The 17,415-nt window shown below is 34.5% G+C and overlaps 1 protein-coding gene across 2 annotated transcripts in view; it reads left to right on the top strand.

Annotated features, from left to right (window-relative positions):
• Positions 1-17,415, top strand: part of ASXL3 (ASXL transcriptional regulator 3) — a gene marked incomplete at both ends in the record, with an annotated part of 184,131 nt that overhangs the window by 63,560 nt on the left and 103,156 nt on the right. Inside the window, 2 exons of one of the 2 annotated variants that reach the window (XM_080714757.1) lie at positions 5,914-6,022; positions 7,734-7,842. In XM_080714757.1, coding sequence (XP_080570883.1) covers positions 5,914-6,022; positions 7,734-7,842 — 218 coding nt within the window. The remainder of the gene's footprint in view (positions 1-5,913; positions 6,023-7,733; positions 7,843-17,415) is intronic. The other variant, XM_080714756.1, reaches the window with a different exon arrangement.

Raw genomic sequence — 17,415 nt, 5'->3', positions numbered from 1 at the left:
TTTAGTTTCTGTATGGATTACTAGAGCCTCTAGTTGTAGTTTAGTTGTCTCTCTAAAAGGGATAAAAAGGTTGAAGTTCAAAGATCTTTTTATATTTTAAGACTCTTTTTTTATTGTTCAAGTCAGTCAGAGACACACATTAAGGTTTGAGATGTCTCCAAATTTAAGAATTAAATTGTATATGTTATTTTATTTGATAATTTTTCTTGCCTTGGAATCTCCATCTGATAAAACAGGCAGTAGGTCTACATACATACTGTTACCTTAGAAACATACAAAATATTGAAAATCACGTAGGGATAGTCCCATAGATATTTGCAAAATGCCTTCCTTTTAAATATGACCCATTTCATAGAGTTGATTTTTTTTTATATTCATATTTGTTCTTTTTTCTAACCTATAATCCTTGTTATTTTTCATATATCAGTGTTCATTACAAATTCCCATTAGTGATCTTAGAGGGACCATAAAGCTTGGGATACTGTTTTTTAAAATTAAATTTTAGGATTACTATAAATAATTTTCTTGCACATTTTGTGTTGGGATTATTCAAATAACGTATAAATTACCTATTTTACATACATAATTATTCATATAACATATAGAGGACTCGTTTTTTAATAAAGGTTTTATTTGGAGTCATTTTAGAGAATTCCTCACTAGTAGTAGTATTTTTAGAGCAAGAAGCTGGTTGGTTTTTAATTATCTTAGTTAATGTCTCTTCAGCCAATGTATATTGTCTTATTGTTCATGTTTAGGCATCATCCTCATTCACCATTAAAATAGTTTATACTTTGCCAGGCATGGTGGTGCATGCTTGTAACCCCAGCATTTGGGAGGATCTGGGTTCACGGCTGTACCAGTATTGGGAACGGCCCAGGAAGATCTGGGAAAGCTCTGATTATTAATATATTTCAAAAGAAAATAATTGATATATTTCAAAAATAGTTGTGTCAAAATGGAAGCAGACATAGGTAAAGAAAGGACTTGATCTCTGCCTAAAACAGGCAGGTATTCCAATGTAAATTAACCTAGCTCAAAATAATTAACAAGTCAGTAGAGGAGAGCTAGGGCTTCCTCTTTCTAAAGACAGATCTAACTGATGATCTAGGGAGGATGGGACAGGGTTTGACCTTGCCCTTCAGGAAAGGAGCCACCTTACCACACCTGACTGGGGGAAGTACCTTACAGGAATGGTTACTACATCTGGATAATAAGATGGAGGTCATGGTTATAAAAAAGGCTGAGTCCACGTGTAATTCCTTTGGTGTACTCATTCGAGTCACCTCTTTGTGCCAGTCTGGGATGGAGCTGTTCCTATTCTCTGTATTTCAATCTTTTAATAAACTTCTTTAAATCTTCAGCAACTGTCCAAGCTATGCATATTTATTCTTAGCTTAGGACAAGGACCTGCGTTTTTTTGTGTGTTTTTTTTTTTTTTTTCTGTGTTTCTGTTTGTGTGGTTGTGGTGGGGCAATTTCTTCTCCCCACACACACCGAACACATTTCACAACACTGGCAAGCCTCAGCTACTTAGTGAGGCCCTCCACAATTTAGTGAGACCCTGTTTCAAAATAAAGAATGAAAAATAGGACTGGAGGTGTAGGTCAAAGGTAGAATGCCCCTTGATTCCATCCCCAGTACTGCAAAAATAAAAAAATAAAAAAATAGTTTATTCTTCTCCACTAGTAGAGATGTGCTCATAAAATATAAAAATTGCCAAATAAATCCAAGAGATTGTTATTCATTTTATAAGATTTAAAAACACTTTTGGAATGAATAACATTTATAGATTTATTATGCAAATCATAAATACAAGTAAGTCAATTTTTATAAAGTGAATACAAATATCCTACATCAACAACTAAAATCTTACTTTTGTACTGCCAGAGGCCCGCATCACTTACTCTTAAAAATATAACCTTTATAATTAAAGTATTTTCTCAAAGCTAACACTGGAAGTACTTATAAAAAGCTATTTTTATTTCTTTTTCTGGAAGAAGAACGAGACTGTAATTGTTTATATTAATAGCACTTAGCACAGAAACTGTCTAATAATAGTACTTAAAATTGCTTATTGAATTTGTTGGATTTTAACACTAACATTGCATGGAATTAATTTTTATATCCATATTTCTGAAAATGAGATTTAAAAAGATTTACAAGAAATAAATTTCATTTAAAATTTTTATTAAGAATTACATTAATGTAATAAAATACAGAGTTGAATTATTTAAATATTGTCTTGTAAAGCATTATTATTTTTATATAAAGGAATGAAAGCCTATCATTATGACATTTGTTTATGTCTACAAATAATCTTTTAATCACATTTCCCAGTATTATCAATTAAAAAAATTAAACATAGAGGTTATCCACTATGTACTCACTATCAGTAAAATTTTATGTGTTCCAGTGATTTGATGACATAAAGCAAGGGTTTTTCTGTATTTCACACAGCACTGGGACTCTGCAAAGTGTCTCTGGGGGTTCTTTGATGTCTAGACAGTTTAAATTATGCCTGCTCCCCTGCCTCCAAATTCCATCCCTGTTCGGCTTCAGGGGTTGTGGGAAATGAAAACAAACCAGAAGGTTCCATAACCTTAGAGTATAGGGAGAAAGACAAATAAGTAAAATAAGCTCTATATCTCCCCTGGCAGGTATATAGGAAAGGGCCCAATTATAGGGAGTGGAAGAAAGAAAGTAATTGGGGCACAGATTATTCTGCTTTTAAATTTCTTATTGTATTTATAATGTGGAAATAAATGTGTATTTTGAACAAAATGAAGGCATTATCTAAATATTAGAAAAGAAAGTCAAATTCACTTTTTAGCCCAATTCACTTTTTTTTTCTTCCCGACCTTTCCTCCACAGCTAAATCTAAGACTTTGGTCTAACTACTGTACATGAAATGGTGAAAGGAAGAATTGTGTTTTACATTGGAAAACTAACTTTCTTTTCCTTTTTCTTTTTTTTAAAAATCAATCGGGATATCATGGTTCTTCCAATTCATCTTGTTAGAAAGTAAGTAACTTCTTGACATTTCAGAGGTATTTTGTTATAACCTTAATGTTTTATTTTATATATATATATATATATATATATATATTTACTGAATTTTTATTAAAATTGTTTAATTCTAACTGAGATGATTAACCTTTGCATTAATTGTAAAGGAATGTTTTTGAGTAAGATAAAACTGATATATTACATAAGTATTCTTGATCTCTAAAAATATAGACTGAAAGCATATTTGCTTCATATTTTTCATGCCCATTTTTATTCTTTGTGTTTTAAGTATAGATAAATTATACTTGATAATTTTATTTTTCTGAGTATAATTTATATACTTTTTTATTTTTGTTGAATAAGCAATTAATTAATACAATATATTTCTTCAAGAAAATGAGTTCAAGTTGTCTAGACTTTATGAAATTGAGAGAATAATAACAATTAGATGGTATGAAAGATGTTTAAAATATAGGTTATTATTGTGTATGGTATGTTGGATGATTCAGTTACTTTTCTAATAAGCATTAAACTTTTTTGAAGAAAATTTTTATTTTTTAAATAACAAACCAGAATAATATTTTCAATAAAGAAATGCAGTTATTATGCTTACAACCAATTGACTAGTTAATTAAATCAATTGTATAGTATTTTCTATGTTTCCTAAAATGTAAATGTGTAGTTTCCAAAAAATAATTTTTGTCTTGGGAAAGATTTAAGGAAATTTGAGTACTCATTGAGACTTTTGTAGAGGCATTGTCATGTGACTAAATTACATATTTTTAAATTTTTTTCATAGTAAATCTTGAGATAATAGACAGTATAATTTAAAAATGTATTCTTGTTCTTTAGAGCTTATTATTTGTATGATACTTGGTACTTAGCACATACGCTTTCTTTCAGCTAGCATAACATTAAACAATTATTTAATAACCAATATTTTCTAAAATTAACTTTACTTGAGAAACAAAATATAAGTTATAATGGTTTAATATTTGTTCAGAATTTTTACTTGTCTTTAAATCTGTATTATTCTGGAATGTTCTAAATCTGAGTTTTTGGATTTGTGTGCATGAGATCTCATTTTAGGTTGTGTAGTGAGGTCTCATTTTAGGTTGAGAATTATATTAAGTTACTTTAAAAAATCAGCATTGTACCTTTTTATGTATTGGATTCTATTTTACTTATCATATTAATATCTTCTTTCCAAATCCCTATGGGAAGTCTGTATTTTTGACAGTTTCACTAAATTAAAACTCAAAAGAACCTGGCATAATAATTCCCAGCTTCAAATTTTTCTGTGCTCTTGTCTCAAGAGTAAAATGTAATGAAAACGTATATATATTGCAGTGTTCAGTGTAACACGTATTGCATTATTCATCTAGAATTCGTTCATATAGAGAAACTTCAGGGGAGATGACTATCTTTTACTTTATAGGTATTCCTGGATCCACTTAAATATTAGCGAAAATATTTTAAGGGAAAAATAGAATGAAGTCTGTAGATATTACATAAATACACAACATTATTACCATATGTACTTCAGGGTTACAACTGCATTGTTCTGTGACCAGATTTATATTAGGATCCTTGTTTCCTTTCAGACCCAATGGAATCATATTTATGTGTTGGCACAGAGGAGCTGCTTTGTTAAATAATATACAATATTCATATTATGATAATATTTATACGACTTTATAACAATACATACATATGCTGACCTGCTATTGTGTTCTGACAACTCAGCAAATTCGACTCTGATTTTAATTATAAGTTTTCATAGTAAAATCTGAGAGAAAAATTTTAATTTGGATTTGTAGAAAAGCTTTAATTTTGTAACAAAAATATTTTTATCTCAGAAATCGAAAGTTTAATATCTGAAAGTCTATTTTGCCCCTAAAATATCTTGTGTTAGATACCTTTAGGAGACATGCAAATGGATAGTGCTTCTCATAAAATATTGGTTTGATCAAATACTGGTCTTTTAGCATACTTAGAAGTTAAAAATACAAAAAACATAAAGGAAATCAATTGTAGTTTTAGTTTCAGGTTTGCAAAGATATAATTTTATATGCAAAATACAAAAAATGCTTGAAATTTAACCCAGAAAATATATATGTATTATATATTTCATAAATATCTTTGCAAATATTAAATATATTTCAGTAATGTTAGTACATATGTACTCTGATTTTGTGAATCATTATTTTAATGCTGCTTAATTTAAGGAAACTGATTTTATAATTCAGTTATGTCTTTAATGTGAAACATAATTGTAAGCTGTTGCAGAATTTCTAACACATTTCTTTATTTGACATATATAAGAAAATGATGTCATTGTATAAGTTATATCAGAGATAGAAAGATAAATATATATTCTCATTTTGCCATGTGAGAAACACAGACCCATGTGAGTAACTTAAATACTTATAATTTTAAATCAGTTCTTCCCTGGTTTCTTATTATTCTTTTGTTGCTTTTCAACCTATGAGATGGAGTTGGCCTTGAACTTGTTTTTTTCTTTTTTTTGTGTGATTATTGAAGTGCAACCATCAAGTTGTCTGTATTATTTTAAATATGAGGCTTCATAGTGTTATTTTACAAAATAACACCACATAAAAGTTTGGGCTTTAAAAAAAAATACAGTGTTGGTTGCTTTGTGAATAAAAGCATAATTTCTCTTTGGGGGACTTTTTGCCTGAAGCTGGTAAGACAGATGCATCTGATTAACTTTGAGGAAACTGAACTGGCCTGTTATTGTAATGTAGATGTTTTTGGGGTTGGTAGGATATTTTACAAAGGCATACAAGAAGGTCTTTTTTTTTCTGAAATGATTCAGAGAATGGTTTTGCTGTAGGAGTTGCATCTCAGACTGCTTCGTTTCTGAACAATTTTATTTTCTAGCGGAACCTCTCCACTAGCCTGTCTGAATGCAATGCTTCACACTAACACTCGAATAGGGGATGGAACATTCTTCAAAATCCCTGGAAAGTCAGGCCTCTATGCTCTCAAAGTAAGTCATATTATCCTGTATATTATGTGTGTTATTACCATGTATGATGCATTTTCAAACATATAAAGGTAAACAAAATTAGATTTGAGCAGTGGGCAGAAGAATGATCCTTATGCCTTTTAGATGTTTTAGATGTCATTCAAATAAACTCATATTGCATTTTAAACAATAACATTTTTTAAGTAACATATATCTGTGGTTCCACTCCATAACATATGATCATGGAAAATAGTTAAGACTTTCTTAAAATTCTTGATTCTTTAAAATTTACAGGGAGGGATGTCATGGATTATCAGAAATTTTAAGATGATCACAGCAGGCATAAAATCTCTGACATAATGACCATCATTTGGTGTATGTATATATTTCACACCTGTATCCCTTTTGTCTTTTGTAAAAATAAGTAATTTAGCTGGGTGTGGTGGCACAGGCTTGTAATCCCCATGCTTGTGAGGCAGAGACAGGAGGATTATGCAGGTTCGAAGCCAGCCTCTCTGGCTTAAGAGACTCTGTTTCCAAATAAAAATATATAAAATAGGTCTGGGAGTGTAGCCTGGAGGTAGAGGGTTTCCATGAACCCCAGTACCACCAAAAAAAAAATAATAATTTATTCCTTGTACTCGAAAACTTCCTAATTTAAATGGGATATTCATTGGACAGCAAAAGGTGAACTTAATGAGGTTTTGCTAAGAGTGCATACCTGATAAAGAGAAAAAAATAGAAATAAAATGAAAAAGCTTTAGATATTTGAGTGTTAATTATTTTAGTGAAATTACTTTAGTGTCATTCCCATGTCCATCTAGAATGAGAAATGCCATCTAATAAACAAAATTCCATAGGAATAAAGCTTACAACCTACAAATGGTTGTGTAACTTAGAACAAATAAATTCAGTATATTATTTCTTATAGATGAAAAAAACCTACTGCTTCAGTAAATGATGTGCTACATTTAAAATTCATTAATTTCCTTTGAGGAGATTTTTTTGTTAATGCCAAAAAGTTATATCTGGCTAAGAAAGTAGGTATTCTTAGGCATTCTAGTCAGTAACCCAAATAGTAAGTGTCAGGGCCTTGTCACCGCATGTTTCAGAAAATAATACAAGCTTATTAAAAATGACTTGTATTGTTTCCCAGTTGCTTTATGTGGATACTTTGGTTTTGAATTTGCTGATTAAAACTCAGAGTTGTTTTACATTTCTTTACACCAGGAAGAATGTAGAATTGAGAAAAAAAAAAATGGAAACACCATTTGTGTAAGGGAGACTTTGTTTGGGTATAAATTTTAAATGCTTCTACAAAAATATCAGCCATGGCAATGGGCTTTTCCCAGTCACCTCTCCCCAAAGAAGTGATTTTTACATTAAAAAGTAAATCTGTATAAGCTAGGTGTGGTGGCATACGTTTGTAATCCCAGTACTTGGGAGGCTGAGACAGGAAGATCACAGATTTGAGATCAGCCTCAGCTACTTAGCCAGGTTCTCTGCAATTCAGTGAGATTCTGTTTCAAGAAAAGATAAAATAGAGTTGTGGGTGTTGCTCAGAGGTAGAATGCCACTGGGTTTCATCTCCAATACCACAAAAAATAGTAAATGTGTATAGAAATTCTAATCTCATATAACTATGGAAATGCCTTAGGATTCTAAAAGTATTTAAGTTGTTTTCAAGTTGCTAATACATCTCCATAAATCACAATTTAAAAAAATACCTTAGAAAGAGGAGTCATCGTGCCCAGCAGATGGAACACTGGATTTAGCCTGTGATTCTGAACTGGATGGAACAGAGATGGCTGAGGCCAGCACCAACGGAGAGGAAAATGGAGGTAAGGAGGTGAATTTCAACACAAATGCCCTTCTTCTCCCCAGAGTTATTTAAAACTTACTAATTGAATTCCACACCAATAATGGTTTCTTCTATAAGTTAATATGTAAGTTAATAATATAGCAGTTTCTTCTATAATTTTTACGACTAACCAAGATTTATCATCCATCAGTGTTGATTTCAAAAGGCTAGGATCTAAGAAAAGTACATAGTTCTTTGTTTAGTTGTTGGTTTATTTCTCTGAATAATTTTCTAGAGAGTGCTACCAGTATTAGTATATTTCTTTCCTACAAAGTGAGGGGTTTACTGGAGGTATCTCAGGTTACTCTTATGGTGAGATTAAGAATGCCACTGTTTTATTACTGATTGTGATGATTTCCTTGTGGTCACATGTAGTTTTATAATAGCTTTGTTTCTTATTTTTCCCTTTGTTAATTAAATTTAGGGTTGTCATTCCTCAAAGGGAAATAAAGTCCATGTGAGATATTTTGTTGTTGAACCTTTTTAAAAAATGAGTGACCTCCCAAATTTTAGGGGATATTTTCCACCTTTGAATTGTGTGTGATTCCACTCTCCCCTCTCTCAATAGGCTTGCATTTTGATTTTGTTGGTCTATATAATTCTGGAGTGCATTTCATCTCACAGAAACTGTTTTACTTTTTTCTACTGTAGCTGCTGGTCTCAGAAATGGTCTCAAATCATGACTTGGGAGGAAGGCTATGTAATTACAGTATGTGTCACTGGACTCTTAGGAATAAGCAAATTATTTTTAAACAAACAACCCTTAAAGGATTCGTGCAGAAATATTGTATTTCAGCCATAACCCCAAGACATTCATTTTGTTAATGGCCATAGGAGTCATTTGACATGTTCTCAGCATGCAGACTAACATGCTTGCCTTCGCACTGGTGTGCTTTCTGGTAGGCCCTTAGGCAGATGTGGCTTCATTTATACCATATCTGCAGCAGAGGTTGTGAATTTAATATAGAAAGTGAAGATTCTTGTCTTAGCAAAATGATAACAGACTGTCTTACAGATTATTGATCCACTTTCACTTAATATATCTATTTCTAGCCCTTTTGAAGATGACCCCTCTTCCCATCATTGTGGTGGTGCTTTGGAGCTGGCAGGTTATTGAGGTTATAGAGAGGACAGGACAGCGATGCTCATCAGTTTCTGGCATTCTAGAATGGCAGGCGGGGGACGGGCATGCTTGCAGTGGATGGAGAATCTTATGTGGTCATTCCATTGCTGTGCTGTTTTCATGCCTGAGCTATTGCATGCTCTCTCCACGTGCACAGAGAGCTTCTACTGTAGGCCGAGTGCGGTTCTTGGCATTGCAAGCCCAGCAGTAAATAACAACATGTCCGTGTGGAGCTTATGTACTTTGAGAAATAGACAGTAAGCAAAATAAATCTGTAGGATTTGTAGTTTATTTCCTGGTAACATCTGGGAAAAATAAAGGGGAGAGAAGTATGTTTGAGGAAAAAAAACTAAAGGAAGAAAAGGAGCAAGTGTTTCAATGTGGAGAGATGATGTAAAGAAAAAGGCAATGATAAGGGCTTTGAAGCAGTAGAGTGCTTAGAATGTTCCAGAAACAGAAAGAGGTTCGTGAGTTTGGGAGGCCTGAGTGAACGCAGGAGAGTGCAGTCAGATGCAATGCCAGAGAAGTTGGGGAGGCTAGATTGTATGGCATCCTGTGAATGCCTTTTGAGTGAGATAGAAAACAGTTTTGACCTATAAAGACAGTGATCTCACTTATATTAGCAAGATCACTAAGCATAAGAAAGAAGTGGGAGCAAGGACATGGACAGGAAGAAGAGTTAGAAAACTGTTGCCATAATCTGCAGCGGAGGTGATGGCGATTGGGGTGGGAGGAAGTACAAAATGATTGGATTCTGATTGCATTTGAAGGGAGATTGAGCAGAAGATGCTGACAGTTAAATGTGGATATGAGATAAAGGAATTAGGGATAACTTCAAGTACAAGTGTGAGCAAGAAGAATGGTGTTATGTTCACCCCACATGAAAGAATTTGCAAGGGAAATGGTTTGGAGCAGAGGGTTGATGAGCTCAGTTGTGGGTACTGAATATGAGATGCCATTTCACTGTCCTGATGCTTATGTTAAGTAACAGCATTTAACCTGCCTGAAACTCAAGAGAAAGACCTTGCTGGAGATGGGCTTTGGGAAGTGGCTAGCTTAGCGATGACATTTATAGCATGGCTGGATGTAACCACCTAGGAACTGAAGGTAAGATGCAAGGAAAAGAGGCTCAAGATGCCCGGGGCACTTGAATTCCAGAGGTTAGATAGAGGATAGGAAATAGTAAATACTGCTGAAGGTAAATGGAAACAGGACATGTTTTATTTCCTGGAAACCAAGAGAACAAATTGTTTATAGGATGGATGTGATTCAAATTTGTCAGTGCTTTTGATATGAAGATTAGGAAATTGTTACTAGATTTAGTTTTGTGAGGGTATTAATGAATTATGCCTAGATGATTTCAACCATAAACTTGAATGATGTGGGTTCAAGAAAGCAGGCTAAGATAGCCAGGTATGGCGGCGCATACTTGTAATCCCAATTCTTGGGTGGCTGAGACAGGAGAAGTGCAGCAACTTAGTGAGACTGTCTTAGCAAGAGCATGTTTAAAAAAAAAAAAAAAGGGCAAAGGGGGAAGAAAAAAATAAAAGCTCTGGGGATGTATCCCAGAAATTAGAAGGACCATAGGCTCCATCCCCAGTACCACAAAAATAAATAAATAAATAAATAAATAAATAAATAAATAAGAGCACGAGAGAGCTATAGAGTGAAAGAGAGAAATTTGAAACTGCAAATGTGGGCAGTTAATTTAAAGTTTTCTGATACAAAATAAAATACTGAAATGAGATAATACCTGGAATATAAAGTAGAATCAAAAGAGAAGGAATTATTTTTTAAAGAAAAATCAGTATTTTTACTGTTAGGAAAAGTACAGTTTTAGAGGAAGAATTGATAATGTACAAGGTGTGTTGTGTTGCCATGCACTTGATAAGATGAGGGAGGATGGGGCTTTTTAGATGAAGAGACTGGACTTTGTAAGGTGTATACATGAGTGCTGGAAAGAATTTAGTAGGAACTGTCAGTTTATTTCAGTAGAAATGAATATAGGTGAGTCCATGGGGAAGAGGTTCATGGGTGTTTCTTTTATATTGCTTTTTTTTTCTCTGAGAAATAGGCAATACATTCACTAGCTGAGGGTGAGGATAAGGGGATATAGTTTTGTATATTTAAGAAAAAGTTATGAAATATTTGTCTAAGAGATCCTGATAGCATTAAGGGTCATCTTTAAGGTTATTAATTCTTAATTTAATCTGAGACCAGTCTGAGCATGCTGTACATTTTCCATACTTATATTAAGGCCCATGATACAAAATTGTAGGGTGGGTGCACAGTGAAATCTGACTAGAGTTGAAGTTTTGCCAAATGTGATCAATGAAGCAATAGAGGGACAAAGGAATTTAAGTTATATGAAATGGAAAAGTTAAGGTGATTGTTCATAAAACATAAGCTGGATATAAAGGGGAGTGAAAACACAGAAATTTGAGAGATAATGTGAAGGTTAAAATCTCATAGTTGTGGAAAGATGGCTTAATTTGGTGTTCTGGGAAAAATGAGTTAGAAACACAGGGATGAGAGAGTGCAGTGCATGTTATTTAGTATAATACGCAATGTGTATCTGAGATGAGAAGAAGAAGGGTGTAGCTTTAGTTCTGCCATGCATGGTTAGGTGGTGTGTGTAGTCTGGATGGGAGAGCCACCAGTGGCTGGGATTCATCACCCTTCACTGGCTCCATCTAGTGCCATGGGATGAGGTACGTCTACCTGGAGGAAAGGTTGACTTTTATTTTGAACAAAGATGTTATAAAAACTGATGGGGGCCCTAGTCTTAGATATAGAGATTCCTTTATGTGGATATTGAAGCAGACAGATCTGATAGAAATTGTACTGAAAAAATATGACATTTAAGAGCTAAAATATTCAAAAAATAAAGGGGACTAATCATGGAGTTGGCAGATAGGTTCAGTAGGGGAAAATAGTAGTATAATCTGAGGACGTGAAATACCATGCTAGTGTCATCTGAGGAGCAGTGAGGAGAGTAGAGGTCACCTATCCCATTCCCAGGCCTACTATTACAAAACATATAGAAAAGACAAAGGTTCCTACTGAGCATATCCACAGGGAAGAGCTAGGTCTGCAGACCAAAATATGAAGAAAGTGTTCAGAGAAAACATGGAGGTAGCAGGAGATTTAGTTGGTGAGTCATTCTGAATCCCAGAGAAATTGGGGTGGGTGTTAGGGGTTGGAAAGGTTGCTTTGAAATTTCAATCCTCCTGTTTCGGCCTCCCAAGTACTAGGATTATAGGCATGTGTCACCATAACTACTAGGATTATAGGCATCTGCCGCTATGTCCAGCTTATATACTAAAAATCTCTTCAGTGTTTATAATATTGCAAACTACATCCTTGCATATTCTTTAATATTTTCAATGTTATTGTGAAGGAGGAAACAAATGTAAGTTCTTCTATTCTGTTTTACTTAATTGCCAGTGAGAAAACAAACTTAGATTAAATGTCTCATCTAAGTCTCAAGTCCAAGTGTGTGTGACACCGAAGACCATGTTCTGAATACTTAGATACTCTTTGCCTTAGAACCACGGGGAACAGTCATAGCCAGTGCTTGCTGATGTAATTTGCCTTTCCAACATTAGCCATATCTCTTCTAATCATCATCTTGAGACTGACAAAAAGGAACAATCCCTGGCTTAAAAAAATGGAGTGGATACCACATGATAGTTGATGAGTCAAGAATAAATTCTAGGAAGTTAAACTGCTTTAGGTGATTTTCTTGCTTGCTCTCTAATCTTATTTGAACCAGAAGTAAGAGTGAATATGCTTTCCACACTTCTTACAGCTGTACAAATATGTGCTGAAAATCTGACTAGAAAAAGAAGTTGAGGTACATGTATGGATGTGGGTGTATATGGGGAGGAGTAGGGAGAGGGAGGAGAAGGGAGGGGCCCATCATCTGTTTTTCTTTTTTTTTCTTTCTTTTTTTGGTGGTACTGGGGTTCCTGGAAGCCCTTCTACCTCCGGGCTACACTCCCAGACCTATTTTATATTTTTATTTGGAAACGCTCTCCTAAGCCAGCGCGCGCGGCTGGCTTCGAACCTGCGCGATCCTCCTGTCTCAGCCTCCCAAGCACCGGGATTACAAGCGTGCGCCACCACGCCCGGCTCACCATCTGTTTTTCTATCTGTATTCTATTCCTACTTTGGGGTAAAAGAGTGTGAAGTATGGAAGTGAATATTCATTCACTGGTAAGATACCTTTGACACAATGGGAATAATATGCTTCTGCTGTTTTAGAATTATTGCAAGTTAATAGGGATTGACATTTGACATACTATTAGAAGGGTAAACAGAGAAATATTTGAGAAGAAAGTGTTTTCCAAAAAGAAAAATCCTAGCACTTGCTGACAGTCATAAACACTGAGTCCTTAGTAAAGTCTAGATAATGCCAGTAGTACTTTAGTTTTCTTCTTAAAATATGTTGGTCAGGAAATATTCTTCAAAAAGGGGAGATGCTTTGCCAAGATATTTTTTGAAGCTTTGTGGAAAAAGTTTACAGTGTGGGAAAAGTGGTATACTATTGATTTTAGCGTTTATGATACACAGAACTATGGCTATGTGTACATTTTTCCCCTTCTGAACTGTCTCTTCAGTTAATAAGTATTGGACATACAGACTTCAGAGAGTAAACTGTTCAAATTTTACAAGCTGAGCTCTTGAGATTGAAGAGTGATTTAGGTGAATCATTTGATATATCTGTGTTGACAACCCATGACCATTTATGCCTAGATAAGTATAAATCTATGTCACCCAAAGAAAATATTGTGAATTTTATGGTCTATTTTAGTCAGAGATTTATGAGCGTGTTTGTGTCTGAGTTGTTTTCTGAGCATAACACATGGATATATCATGAGTTTCCTCACACATATTAAGTTGACTCACACTGCATTGCTGCTTTGCAGCACTCGTACATATTTTATATGAAATGATACCATCAGCAGACAATTTTTGCTCTCTTTTCCTACACTTAGAAATTATTAGTAAGGAAAAAATGAGTTTCCCTTTTTTGTGGCCTTAATGATTAAAATCAACAGTAACCACCCTATTTTTTTTTAGACAAGGAAACTGGAGAATGTACAATTTTCATCCCTAGAGATCAAAAAAGGTTCTGCTTGCTATTAACCCTAATGGATTTCAGGGAGGAAGTAACATTCAAGCAAGGGAATTAGTATTTTATAAGTCTTCATTTAGGAGGAAAAAAATAGAAAGAGAACAGTATTCTATGTTTTAGACCTTAGATCCCAGGGTAAATAATGATTCCAACATTTCAAGAATTTTATATGGCCCCTTTTCATTATTCTTTATGGTCAGGTTTATAAGTGGGTTTCTGATTGTGTGATTCTTGGCAGAATTCTGTTAACTTAATGAAACATTATTCAGCCTACTCTTTGTTTTCCTTGGCTCAGAGGCCAGAGTTTGAAGGGTATTTTAATCCAATGTGAAAAGTGTTTTAAGGTGCCCCAAGGTATGTGGATAGGATCACTGTTGAGACATCAGTTACATACAGATGAGGAACTTAATGGGGAAAGTGGGGAGGAGGCTATAAAGTCCCTGGCCCCCTCTGGGGATAGTCACACTGATAGTTTATAGAATGTTTTCACACAAAAAGGAAGAAAAGGCAGCGAGGGTGACAGTGGGGTTGGGAGGGGTTTCTCTGAGAACTTTCCAAGTTTGGTGTCTTTCCTCCTGGCCATGTTTTGTTGGAGGTTTTCTGGTAGTTTACCAGTAAGTGCTCAAATTGCTGTTACATGAGTTGGTATGTTTCTGCATCTCTGAGTTTGGGTTTGGGGTACAGGGAGATGTTGACAGGTTTCAAGGAATTTATAAAAGAAGAAGAGACAGATAATCAGTTTCTACTCATCAACCCTTCCCAAGAATCTCATGGTTGAGGGAAGGAAATTCCTTCAGTGTCTATACTGGGTCCCCTGATTTTCTTGGATTAGCTATTTTCTCTCTCTGAACATCTCTGCATGTTTGTTTGTTTGTTTGTTTGTGTCCCAGAGATTGAATTTACGGACATTCTACCTCTAAGCTACACCTCCAACTTTTTACTTTGTATTTGGAAATAACATCTGCCCAGTTGTTAAGACTGGCCTAGAACCTGCAATCCTGTCTCAGCCTCCCAAGTTTTGGATTATAGGCATGCATGTCTGCATTTTAGTCAATCACCGTTAGCTCATGGAGACACCTGCTCTGTTGGTGGCCTAGAAAAACTGAAGTGTGTGAAAATTATGTTGTTTTAGTTACACTTGGAAGAAAATACAGAGGAAAGATTGTAGTATTCATGTTCAAAAATGACCATTGGCAGGATATACAACATCCTCTGCCCACTCTTTCTGATTCTCCCTTCTTTTATCCCTGCCCACAGATTTCACAATTGATGGGAAGTATGTGCAACTTCAAAAGATCATGCAGCTCTGGATTTTCTCTCGCCAGTGTTTTTACTTAAACCAGTCAATTCAGTTACACATTTTCTAATAGAAAATATCCAGTGGGATAGAAATGTTTCCTTATTTGTCCCTCTCTGTTTTTGATAACCTATAGAGTGAAGAATAATTTCCTGATGGTGAAATCTGTTGTATTTTTAATTAAACTAACCCACCCCACTCTCTGATGGAGAACAGCTGGTGACCACCTAGTTACCACCCCCTTTATCTTCTTCAACTTTTTCAACCATTACTTATAGATACTGTTTTCTCTTTTATCCATTAGAGGCCATTTTTCTTACATATTTCCCCTTGAACTATGAACTTTGTTCCTGTATAAATGAATGTTAGTCAGTTTTAAAGTGTAGAGTCATGGAAGAAAAGAAAGTTTTCTTTTTACTGAAGATAAAGTGGCTCACTCAACTATACTTTCCATTTTTTCTTGTGTTATGAGAAATAATATTTCATAATATGGAAATAAAATTGGAAAGAATATAATCTTATAATAAAAACAAAACTCCTCAAATAAAAACAAAATTAAATGTATTCCCCAATTACTCATCTTGAGTAGCCAAGTTCTACTTAATTTATACAGTTTGTGATTTGTTTGTAGGAACACAGCACCTCTGCTGTTAAAAATAATCTCTTTTTATTGATGCCTGATGATCTATTCTTTTTTCTGTCTTTAATGTGAACATATATACCATTTTTCTGCCACCTGGAAACCTTTCTTAACTCCCCTTCATTGCTTTGGCAGTGCTATTTTAGATGTTGAAGTATAAAGTAATTAGCAATGATATCCATGAGTGAATCTTGTACTCTTGGCCCATGCCAAGAGTGATGGAGCTTGTGTCTGTGGCTAGTTCTGTGACCATCCATAAGCATTGATATCAGTCATAAAAAAAACATCATTTAAGTGCCTGCCCTAATTACATCTTACAGGAACATATTCTTTTCTGTATATGTTGATGGCATAATTATCATCCATCACTTTGGGTTTGATTTTCCCCCGAAAGCCCCTCCCAAATAAGAAGAGAACGTTATAGGGTTAATGAATCAGATTATATAAAATATAGCAAATATTTTAATTAAATTAGGTATATTTTATTCATAGAAGATATTGTTCTAATTTTCTCAAGAGCATCCAGAGATACAATGTTTAGATCCTTTGTCCTTTAAAAAATCTCTTAGTAGCCAGGCATGGTTGCATGCTTATAATCCCTGCGCTTGGGAGGCAGAGACCGGAGGATTGCACAGGTTCAAACCCAGCCCTGCTGGCTTAAGAGACCCTATTTCCAAATAAAAATATAAAATAGGTCTGGGAGTGTAGCTTGGAGGTAGAAAGATTTCCAGGAGCCCCAGTACCACCCCCCCAAAAAAAATCTTTCAGTGAAAATTTTCCTTTTCCATTATTTTATTGCTGGTATTGTTCTATTAAGTTGCTAGTTGTTTTTTTTAAAATATATCTCATATCCTTTGACTGTTTTCATGTATTTGTTTGTTTTTTTTTTTTTTTTTTTGGTGGTACTAGGGTTCCCTTCTACCTCGGGGCTACACTCCCAGACCTATTTTATACCTTTTATTTGGAAACAGGGTCTCTTAAGCCAGTGTGGCTGGCTTCGAATCTGCAAGATCCTCCTGTCTCTGCCTCCCAAGAGCGGGGATTACAAGCCTGCGCCACCACGCCTGGTGACTGTTTTCTTTTAATGCAACAAGAAAACTCACATTAGCTTAATACCTATACTTGTCTTGGAACAAGGAATGTTTTCAGAGAGGGCACCTCTCTATAGACTAGACCCCTGAAAATTAAGGAATTATCTTTCTCTGAAAGTAATGAGTCTAAGAAAGACTTAATTGGAATCCAGTGGTTTTCCCTGTTTATTGTAGGTTAATTTTTACAATTTTAGGCACATATTTTGTTGATATATATATATATCTAGAATATCTGATGTACATAATTTAAGATGAAAATTAT

The sequence above is a fragment of the Muscardinus avellanarius genome (assembly GCF_963383645.1).
Source record: "Muscardinus avellanarius genome assembly, chromosome: 17".
In the NCBI taxonomy this organism is placed as follows: Eukaryota; Metazoa; Chordata; class Mammalia; order Rodentia; family Gliridae; genus Muscardinus; species Muscardinus avellanarius.
This window is presented reverse-complemented; position numbering and strand designations above follow the sequence as displayed.